At 32.3% G+C, this 12,236-nt stretch overlaps 1 protein-coding gene across 3 annotated transcripts in view; it reads right to left on the minus strand.

The window, feature by feature from the left end:
* Positions 1 to 2,258: 2,258 nt before the first annotated feature.
* The window catches only part of Nak (Numb-associated kinase), a 36,335-nt gene continuing 26,357 nt past the window's right edge, over positions 2,259 to 12,236 (minus strand). Inside the window, exon 8 of one of the 3 annotated variants that reach the window (XM_073964988.1) lies at positions 2,259 to 5,952. In XM_073964988.1, the coding sequence (XP_073821089.1) occupies positions 3,353 to 5,952 (2,600 nt within the window). In that variant the 3' untranslated portion in view covers positions 2,259 to 3,352. Of the gene's footprint in view, positions 5,973 to 9,084; positions 9,775 to 12,236 lie in introns of those variants that run through there. The other 2 variants (XM_073964992.1, XM_073964991.1) reach the window with 2 other exon arrangements.

The following is a 12,236-nucleotide window of genomic DNA, read 5'->3' on the forward strand; positions in this document are numbered from 1 at the left end:
AAATTATGAACATAGGTCTACGTTATGATATAGCCCCCATATAACTGTACCGCCAGATTTTGGGTATTTTGGAGATTTAAGCTATTTTTCAGACCATTTATCAGCAAAATTTGCAGCTAAATTGTGGTTATTTGGAATCTAGGAAGTCCAATTTAATTAGTAAAAAGATGGACTGAACCTCAGTGGACCTTGGTAGTTACGCTCCATTCAACAAAAGTATATTCCACTAAAAACATAAAAAAATAATAATTTTTGAAAATTTATTGCCACAGGCCTAAAATTTTTTTTTAAATTTAACATACACCCTCCACTATCAATAAAAAATATGCTCTGTTCCAGAACTGCAAGAATCTACTAATTTTTACTATTTTCATCGATAACATAAAGGGAAAATTGTTATCGTAGTATAAATTAGTAGATTCTTGCAGGTTCTGGAACAGAGCAATAAACTTTGTTTAGTTTTATTACGAATTTATTAAACAAATATGAAATCAGGTTTTTAGCAACAATTTTGTTAAAATCTGATGCATCTTGCACTTGACAGTTAATAACTGAGTGCATATTTACAACAACAAAAAAGGGAAAACAAAATTTTAGTCAGCATAGTGTGACTGTAATCGATACAATGGAAAACATTTCGCAATTTTATACGTGGATTTTTTGACTTTCGCGCCGCTAGATCAATGGTTTCGACCAGTGTGCATCGGGCCAAAACAGATGATTAAATTATGCCAATTCATTGTATGTTATCACTTACTTAGCTGGCCCATTACAGAACATTTGTTCCATAGACCGAACTAAGAAAAGATATCCAATTATCTCTGTTTCGTGCTTCGCTTTTTGGAATACTATCACTACTCGAAATAATAATTTGACAATTGTATGATTAAAATTGAGAATAATAATACATACATATGAGGAATACAACAAATTTATCTATGTGTGTATATAGAATGTGAGATCTAGGGTAGAAATACAAAACCTTTACCACTAAAAAAACTCATTAAAAGTAGGAGAAAAATAAGTTAAGTGGCATTACTTCAAATGACCTATCCATAAGATGAACAGCATTCGAAATATTTAATTGATTACGCCTTGTAGAGTTAGAAAAATTAAAAGAAGACACCAAGAGTAGAGGACTTTGTTTCCTAACCAATTTGTAAAAAATAAAAGTAGACGTATTTTTATAAAATTTGGAAATGTTATTACCACATAAGGTGAAATATGAACACGCCGATTTACTCCAAATACGTAACGAACTACTCTGTTTACAGCAAGCCTCAGTACATCTACATTACCTTGTGTTGTACCAGAGTATAACTACATTCCATAGGTAACTATAGGTAACACAAGACTTTGGGCCAAACGCTGCCTCACATGTATCGGTAAATAAAGATCGGTACCATAAAGACACAACTGTATTAATGTGGTGGGTAAAGGTCAGTTTGTCATCTAACAAAATACCCAAACAACACAAATGGCGAACAAAATCCAAATACGCGTTGTCATATCGCAAAAAGGGATAATATTGCCTTTACATATAACCGGATTTAATAAACCCTATGGGTTTCAAATATAATTTCCATTTCGTATATGTCAAATAAATTATATATAAATTAATCATATAGAAGGTTAACGCTAGGTTTACATTCCATTGTTTAAACGTCAAATGAAATCCAATTGATTTCAGATGAGATTTCATTATACGTATACGGTGGGGCCACCGTGGTGCAATGGTTAGCACGTCCGCCTTGCACTCAGAAGGTCTGCAGTTCGAATCCCAGGCCAAGCAACAGCAATAAATTTTCAACGGTGGCAAAATTCCCCCTCAGTAATGCTGCCGACATTTCCTGAGTATTTCAGCCATGAATAACTTCTCTAGAAGTGGTGTCGTATGACACGCCGTTCGGACTCGGCGAAAAAATGTAGGTCCCATATCATTGAGCAAATATGAATCGGCGTGCACTCATTGATATGAGAGAAGTCTCCCTTGTCCCTTCCGCGATGTTATGGGAACATATGTATAAGCAAAGGAATTGACAGTTGAAATCCACTAAATGTACTGTAACGTTTATATATAACCGGATTTAACAAACCCACAGGGTTTCAAATGTCAATTCCATTGCTTATATTTCAAATAAATCCTCACAAAGAAGGTTAACTCCGCAAAAAGCTTTAACATAAACATGGCCTAAGTCTATGTAAGTACAAACCTTAAATAATCAAGGCTACTTGTAGCCACATTAAAAATACACAAGTTTTCCGTTAAAAATAATATTTGAGTTTTTATTAACATATATGACAAAAAAAAACAAAAATCAAATGTGTTAAAAACAACGTTACATTTATAATGTAATTAAACATAAATAAAACACATAAATAATATAATAATTTTTAAATTCATTATTAATATGCAAGATTCTAAATACTTTTGCATGTGCTACATAAAAGCATGGATGAAAAAAGCTCATCCGTTTTTAAATGACGTATAAAAGCATGTATCGAACGCGATTAAAATTCACGGTATATTAAACTCGGAATCAATTTGATCACTTTTAAATTTTACTACAGGCGCAGCTTGACAACACAACAATATGTATTCTAAACACAATTGGAACATTTTAAATTGGAAAATCGATTTTGGGGACAATATAGTTTGTATCATGATGCATGCAGTTGTTAGAGCAATAAAAAAATGTTCCACTAGCTGCTCAGAATCAGAAATGTGTACACATTTGTTTACATCTCGTTATTAGTTGCTAATTGTACCCCCTGTTGTTGTGTTCGTTTTAAACGAAGTGCCAAATATCGTTACATTAGTTTACTCTTCTTTATATATTTTAAGTTATAAAATGAACGTGTTTACAAAGGATTTTACTCGTCCTACGAAATCGAATTAGAATTGGGTCATACATTTTGAGAATGTGGCGTATTATGAACATATTTTATTTTCTCCTCCACTATACATAAATATGTATGTATATAATTTGAATATAAAACGTCCCTTTTTATAATGTTGTAAGGTATCAAATTGCTTCATGTTTATGATTCTGATTGGAACTTTTTAATTTATAATAAACTTTGGAAGCAGGTAGTTGAATTACGTTGTTGTTCTATAAAAGTATGCAATAATTTTCTGTCCATAAAGCTTGTTTACTTTAGAATTGCTGACCTTCTAATTTCCAATATGAATGTAAATAAGTTTGTCCATTAAAAATGTATGTCCATCTAAAAATTTGCCCAAGTTTTTTCTTTGTAAGTGTAATAGATAATACATAATTTTTATAAGGCGCTATGGAATGCTATGTATACGTTTTGTATTGTGTGTTTTAATAGGTAATGTAACAGTTTTCTAGGAAAACAAGTTACTACGTCTCTTTAGAGAACTATATTTTTTGTCCGCTTCGAGAGAAATTTTATCGTGGCGCACAACTTCAAATGGCAACGCCGTTTTTGTAGAAGTACTCTCCGTTTCATTATCGGATGGAAAATCCTCAAAGGACATGTTGCTAAACCCCGTCTTAGCTGAATTTGTAGCTGAATTAAATGGAATTGATGAAGATGAATGCGCTTGTTTTTGTGTTTTAGAAGCAAGGTTAATGGAAAAAGTGCCTTCGTTTTTGCCATCGTCGTCATACTCATTAGTATGTGTTTTGTACTTTGGAGAACGACGGTGTTTCTGTTTGGAAGAACCAATGTTTAAATTTGAAGCTGATGGCAAATCTCTCGTAGCGAAATTTGAATGAAGGTAATCAGTTGAAACCTTTTTGTAAAATTTTGCAGGCACAGTTCTGGCAACAAAATTAAGTTTTTTCTCATTCTGCTTTGTCAGGGACATTGTGGCAGTTGTATAATCATCGAAACTATTCAGTTTGATTGTGTCATTTTTTGCAACATCATCTAAGGGTGTAATAACGGGTTCTTCTTCATTATCTAGTGCGAAATTGGATAGATTTTCATGTGAAATTTGGAATAAAGTTTTGTCTGCTATAGGGAAGATAGTTTGATTGTCGATGGAAAGGGCATTCATGTGATGTGTTAGAGACGTACCAGCCATATCGAAATCTGCTGTACCATAGGAACTATTCACCCCAGTTGTCTTCTGTGGAACTTCAACTTGTGAAGATGTATTTGCTAGGAATGTAGGCACATTGACGTAAGGAGGAGGCCCCTTGCTTTCGTTTGCAGACATAACATTTTGAGGCAGTCGAGTCTCGACAATACTGCTGATCTGTTTAGTATTTTTATTGGGTTCCGGTGTTCTATTTATAATAATGGAAGAATTAACAGTAACAAGTTGAGATGTTGCATCATTTGCAATTTCTTTATTGGTTCTCAAATTATTATAGACATTCACTTTTGGATTGTAAATACTTGTCTTTTCAATTGAAGTGCTCTTCTCTGCATTCCTTGAAAACACTTCAGTGTCAAACATATTGCTTTCTGAGTGTACTAAATTAAAGTCGTTGTCAGAATTATTTGAAATGACTTTGACTGTGCCGTAGAGGGAAGTACTTTGAACTTCCCCATATACATTTTTGGTAATATGTTGTTTATTATCACATTGAAAGGGGTTAAAAAACGGTTCATTGAAATTATCTAAAACTTGATCACGAGTGCAACATCCGACATCAACCTCATTTGCATTACCAAAATATTTGATTGGAGTCGATGTCCACACTCCCGCACTTGTATCTGGAACGATTTCATTGGATTTTTTTCTGCCACTATTTTTGACGTGTGGTTTCTTTTTGGCGTTACAAATTTCTTTTTTATGAAACGGAGCCATGGCAAAAACGTCTATTTCATCCTTTCTTTCGAAATTTACATCAATCTTTAAGGCATTTATATCTTCAAATTCGTTTATTTTGGTAACGGCCTCATTGTTTGGTATATATTTGGAAGCAGAGTCTGTCTCCTCTGAGCCGTAATCTAATTCGTCATCTAGCAGAAGAGGCTTATCGCCAAATGTATTGAGAAATTCCAGTGGCTGATCTACTTGTTCACAACTCAAGTCCGAAAGGGCTGAGGCAGCTGCCAACGCTTCGTTCGCGGAGGCAGCATAAGAAGGCCTGTCTTTTTTTCGCATACGTACTTTTACCACTACACGACTAATTTCATCTTCATGTGTTGTCACCGATTCACATTCAGCATGGTAAGCAGACGAACTGCAAGTCTTCACACTTTCGCTGATACCGTCCAAATCAGGTCGTTTCAGTTTACAATTATTTCGAGAAATATGACTTACATGATTTTCATCGAAGAAATCATCTTCCGTTCGCAAATCGGAGGCGGAGCCAATAGAATCAGCGTCATCATTGCATTTGCCAATATCATCGACGATAGCTTCCATGATTTCGGCTTGTTTTTGTTGTTTTTCGTGCTCTTCTAATACAGCATTCACTTCCTGGGCAGCTTGATGAGCAGCATTGGATGGTTTCTTTGTGGTTGTTTTTTCTTTCAGTTTTTTAACAATAGGTACCTTAATTTGATTCTTGTCAACTTTATGATAAGCCGCCTGTTGAATTTTATGGATTGTATCCGGAATGTTGTTTGTGACTATTTGCTTGAACATTGCTTTTTTTGAAGTACTGGAACTCACATTGCAGTCTTCATGGAAGAACTCGGAGTCAGAGTCATCGGATGTAGCCATGTCATTGCTACGCAATTTTTCGTATTTATTTCGGTCATCAATTGCAAGTTTTACAAACGCAATTGATGAACCCGTTGAATTTATTGTTGATGCGTCGTCTGGTTCCATAGGCTGCCCTTTATAGTCCATTCCCAAAGTGTTAATAAGGGAAGTTTTTTCTTCATTTACTTCCAATGTTGGTGATAGAAGCCACTTTGAAGAAGTTGATATATTTACATTGGCAGGTATACAGCTACCGCTAAGACTTGAACTGGGTCCAAAAACGCCGCATGTGTTATTATTTGCCAAAATATATTTTGCTGTTAAAGAAAATTAAGTTCTTTTATGCGATAAAAACGATATGAACAAAAAAATGTAAAATAATGAATGATATATGTATGTATATATTTGTGTTAAATATATTGAATGAACACGATTTCGAAGAAACATTCACGTTCCCTATACCTTTATACAGATACATTTAATGCCGCCTGAAATGTTTTACGTTAAGGTGTTTTTTTTTTTTTTAATAAAACAGACGTTTATGTGGCGGCACAATGCAAATGTCGTCGCATAATCAACCTATATATATTCTTTTTCTATTTTAAGAGTATATGTAGATCAAAAATAAAAGTGGATTAAGGTTGCATTAGATCTCATACCTCATATAAACGTGTCTGTACTTTGCAATCCTGATTTAAATTCAATTGCTCTATTTTTGTTATTCTATTTTGCAGCAGAATTTTTTTACAGAACTATATACATAGTATAATCCTAGACTAATAAATGTATAGACATAGAAATTGTAATGTGCTTGTTTTTTCTAGGTGTCGCCCTTAAGGAAACTGCTAGCGTTTTCAATCAATGTTTTGGGGTAAATTGAAAAATTTTGTTGAATTTGTTTATATGAGGATGCAGATCGGGTCAAAGACTACCCACATGTTTAAAAATTTATAGTTATTGCCATTTTAAAAATTGAGTGCATATCTAACTGGCTCAATTCACACTCAGTGAGAGGATTTCTTTGTCTATTAGTCTATGGTATAATTCATGTAAACATATATTTGGGCGATAAGATGGAGGACCCATACCATTGAATTCAATATAATTGATATGAGGACGAAGAGACTACCCTCACAACGTTTGTTGGAAATAGTTTTTAAATATTTTAGCTAACGGCGTTACATTCTGCTATTGCAAACTACCTTTCATTCAAAGAGGTTGTTATCAATTTTTACCATATTGCTCAATCGATCGATTTTACAGAAAACGCATATAATGTTGGATATTGCATTTTGACTTCCCAACCATAACCCTCCGTTGGAAACCAGGGTCTGATTAGAACATTTAGATTTTATTCTGCATTTTAAAAGGGGTTACTCCATGAATTTTCTTACCTTTTCACTAAAAACCAAAATTATCAATAGAAAAGGAGTTACAAGGATTTTTTGATATACGTATCACATTCGTAACACATTAGTCCCGCCAGACCCATGCATTTTTTATCGAAAATAGGTTTAATTAAATTAAATGTTTTCGATCATCATTTGACAAAGTAAGCACCTTCTTTTATGAAAAATGTGTAATATCACCCTACCATGTATTTAATATTGCACATAAAGAGGTCGAAAAACTAAGAGATGTGTTTGAAAGGTACCGCGACCTTTAAGAGTTACACTTTTATTTCAGTCAAAATAGACATTTAAATAGCAAAAATTCCGTCAAAGCTGAATTTTGGTGGGGAGCTAGGGTTTGCATTGGTAGCAATGTCCTAAAAGTCCTCATCGACTTCATGTATCTTTATGAAGATTGGCCCATTCCTTTAAATAGGCCTTTTTTCGATTTTTGGAAAGTCATAAGTAAAGATAGCCCCTTAACCGTTTTTTCTCCATATGTTTATTTTGGTTCTTATATCCATTATCTCAAGAATGGTACCTCCTTAGAACAACAAAAATCATATAGAACATTCTTGTGGACAATTTTTCAAATCGAAAACTTTTACTTTAGACCTTTTTTGATAAGTCTTACCGTTTTTAAGAAAAAAAAAAAACTGAAAAAGGCCTCATAAAATTACCTTTGAACCCGAATAACTTTTTTGCACAAATGGATGCTATCGATGGGGACTTTTAGAACATTGGTTCTAATGGCAAATCCTAGATTCCCAAAAAAATTCAGTTTTGTATCTTTTTGACAAATATAACGCATTACTGAGCTTTTTTTTACTTCGCAATGTATGTACATGTCCATTTTACCAAGTTAATAATACTATTTTTGTGGATTATAAATAAGGATTATTTATATAAAATTTGGGCCTTTTAAGTATATTGCAAAACTTTTCATACAAAAATGTTAATTACACTTACTAACAATTATATGGGTCTGACAAGACTCAAATGTTTCGAATGTGACAAATAATATATGTAGGTGCCCAACGAAAGGTTAAGGGATTATTACACAAAAAATAAAGCAACTACATACTGCATCATTGGATTAGATATTACCATATATCAGTTCAAATCTCATGGTTTGACGCTCCGAAAACAACAACATTTTTTCAAAACGTCAAACAAAGGAGCTAAAACTCATCGAATTTAAGATATCATCATAAAATTTTAACACCAAATGAAATAAATGTGCAGAATAAAATATGAATTGTTTACCAGTGCAATATTTACAGTCGACGATGACGGTGAAGTCTGTCATAATTTTTAAGTAATTTTGACGCTAATTTAATTTTTACATATCCCCTGAAGATTCAATTTATTCAATTTCGAAATATTGGAAGCAAATAAATAAAACCAAATATGACCTAAAGCTCAACAAACAAATACATCTGTTTTATTGGAATCAAAAAGGTCGAAAAAAATAACAACAATTAGTACTAGAAAATGTTTTTTTTGAGTATTCTCCTGATATTGTGTAAAAAGACACATTGACTTCCGCTATTATCATAATTACTTTTCTTGAACTGTAAGTACATATATTCCTTTATATTGTAATTCAAACCCACCAACCAAATTTGTACAAATGATTAGAATATTACATGAGTAATACATCTCTGACAAAAGCACCCAATTATGTACAAAGTCTATATTTGAGATTCGTTCGTTACTTTCTGCAATTCTGTCACCATAATAACCACCAATTGAAAATTAAATGTTAGTTTTCAGGTATTCTACCAAAATATCGATCACTCCATATCAAAGAGGGGAACAAGTTTAATTAAAATGTCCTATGTAAGCATCAAATAATGGAGTTGTAGAAAAAATTTCCAAGTTCCGTCTGATATGTAATGATCGACATTGAGGAAGGGGTTTGGCTAATAAAATACGTATGACAACATAACATGAATACATATGAATATGCTTTGTTAGAAATGACAGCGACGCGTTTAAAGATGTCTAGGAAATGTGATGTATAAAAATTCCGTTATAGTATAAGAAAAAATAATACTTTTTTTATTATTTGAAGAGCTTTTGTTTATATTCAGTTTATTTACTCCATTTGAGTATGTCCATTTATGCATTGTTACATATATTGATTTATATTTGTAGGCTTAACTTATATTGTGTTTGCTATTTGCATTAAATAAAGTCCATAATCAATAAATATGGAAATTTGCATTATTTTTAATACAATAAATGGTATTAAGGAAAAACCATTAAATTATACATTTTATAGTTTCCTAATATTATAAATAATTTTATAATTATATTTTTACATATTTATGCATTTATCAACATATCATACATAGATAAATTGAAAATAAGACTAACAAGATTTGTTTTTACACGTGTTATAGTGCATGGATATTGATTTAACATTCAATTCACTACTTAAGAGTAGTGTAACAATTTGTAATTACATTTGTAAGGAACAACTTTGAATTCTTGATTAAATAAACAGTTTGGATTTGCTAGATAAGATAATTTTTCTCGCATGTGTATGTTTGCACTTATGTTCCGTTCCTCTTTTTATTTAACAGTAGGAAAGGATTGAGCTTTTTGGAGACCTTTCACTTTGTATTCTTCGAAATAATTGTTCTCGTATTTTAATTGACGCGTCAACAATCGAGAAGAACTTTTACCATCCCCTGCAATCCTATGTACACATTAGGTGTATATTCTAGTCTATATATATTGCTGTAAAAATATGTATGTGTAATTAAATGTGTGGTTTTAATAAATAATTGCTTAAGTCGACTGATGTCAATTTTGAGTTATTGGTATCACGTGATTTTATTTTTGGCAGTTTTCCTCAGACATACGTAAAAGATATTCAGAAATTGAACAGAAATAATTAGCAAGTTTTCAAACAAATAAAAATACATATCATTTTGTCTTAATTTCAGCTAAAGTCAATTTTTATTTCAAATATTTAAAAAACAAGAAGTTTAAAAGATGTTAAGTCTATAGTTTCGGATGTCTTCTTTTAGTCTTGTTTGGGATATTCTGTAAGTTTTTTGTGCTTACAAACAAAAACTGATTGATTAAAACTCAAAATTACGAATAAGAAGTTTTGAAAAACTTTAACAAAACCCCGTCAATCCACAGTGACAAATTTTACAAAAAACCTGGCTAAAACTCTAAAAATGAATGGATTTATACCTAAATTTGGGTTTTATGTTTTTCGGGTCGCTGTATTCATTTTTAAAATTTAACCAATTTCATTTTTTAAATTTAACCAATCTTTTTAGTCCCTTCTCCTATAAAATGTGGTCGTATCAGATCAAAATATTCTATAAATTTGTTCGACATCAATTTTTACAATAGGTCCAGAAATATGCAAAATTAAAAACACAGATTGCATGGAATCCTTGCACTTTTGGTATATTGTGTCTTTGGCAACTTTAGTGACAGGAATGCTAGGAATATTTTTCTTAAAAAAGGGGTATGATTGGTAACTTTTCCACAAATCTTAAAAATCTCATATAAAATGTGATCGTATCAGATCAAAATATTCTAGAAATTTGTTCGCCATAATATCAACAAATACGGACATCAATTATTGACGACACTGAACATTTTTTCATACACTTTTCGTTACAATTACAAAAACAAAAAATATATATTTAAAAACCGTTGTGTATATTGGATATTATAAGATTTTAATAAACCACTTACTCTCTTGTCAGACACTGAAAATAACACATGAAAATATGTTAGCTTATAGGAAAGAGCGGAGGTAAAGGAGCTTCCCTTCTCCCTTCTTACTCATAATCCCAAAACATTTTCATGAAACTGTTCATAGTCTGACACAAGGCTTAAATATTGAAAACAAAATAGGGTCACTTTGACCTGTTTTTATACCCACTTACTTAATAAGAAACGTATATATTTTTTCATATCATCATAAAACGCATTGGTATCCTATAAACAATATTTGACCTATTTAGTGTAAATTGATACTATTTATTTTTCGATTTTTGGCCAGGTTTTTCGGAAATTTGGCCACAGTGCAATCCGATAAACACTGTTTATCAATATTGTAAAAAAATGTTTTTGGCGCCTGGGCCTGGATTCTTGTTCCATTTTTTCCTTTAAAAAAGTTTTCATTTCACATTTTCATAGCCCCAGCTTCAAAATAAATCAAAAGAATAAAATTATAATTTTCTAATTTTTTTTTAATTAATTTCTCGTTGGAAATCGAGCTTTATGATCAATAATGCATCTGAAAAAGGAAAGCCGACGACTCGAACCCACACACCCACCACTATGTGACATGACATGTTTCGCCTTTGGTAATGAAGGCTCCTCAGACATATCGGATGTGGGACGGCTTCGCTATCATCTAACTTTTACTCTTTCATATGCAATTTGTTTTTACAATTCTGAATGTTTTGTTCAGTAATTGTATGGCTTTCATGACAAACGCTTAGCGTAGTCTTTATGAGTTATGAGTTTGGCTCTGAACACTAACACGCCGTGACAACACTTTTTTTCCTTGTGTTTTTCAAAAGTGTTGTCTCGGCGTGTTAGTGTTCAGAGCCAAACTCATAACTTTCAAAGACTACCTTAAATGGCAAAATTTTCAAAATAATTTTCTAAATTTTCCATCACAAAAAGCGAATATTGGTATGTACTTAAATGTACTTATGTTGAAACTGAGGTATGGGACATTGTAACTCGTAAACAGTTGTGCTATACCATAACTTTTAAACGTATTTTAGTAAAATAAGCTGTTTTATCTCGAAATAATATAATAATGGGGAAAACTATCGAAGAAGAAGTTAAAGATAAAGAATTCACTTCAAAGATGAAGTTTCTAATGTATGTTTTTTATACCCTACACCACTATGTGGTAAGGGGTATTATGTATTTGTGCATTTGTATGTAACGTGCAAAAGGAAGCGAGATAGACATATAGTTCCTTTGAGAGATATACATAGAATCACTTTCTGAGTCGATTTATGCATGTCCGTCGGTCTGTCTGTCCATGTATTTTTGTTCGCAGCCTAGAGGTCGTCCGATTCACCTGAAAATTGGGGACTACAATTTAGCGATAGGAAGAACGCTATTGCTTTTGGTGAAAATCAGTTCAGATTTGGATATAGCTCTCATATGTATTTTCGCCCGATTTGGCGTATTTGATGCACCAAATACGC

This window comes from Musca autumnalis, unplaced genomic scaffold (genome assembly GCF_047663935.1).
Source record: "Musca autumnalis isolate F117 unplaced genomic scaffold, ASM4766393v1 scaffold_2, whole genome shotgun sequence".
In the NCBI taxonomy this organism is placed as follows: Eukaryota; Metazoa; Arthropoda; class Insecta; order Diptera; family Muscidae; genus Musca; species Musca autumnalis.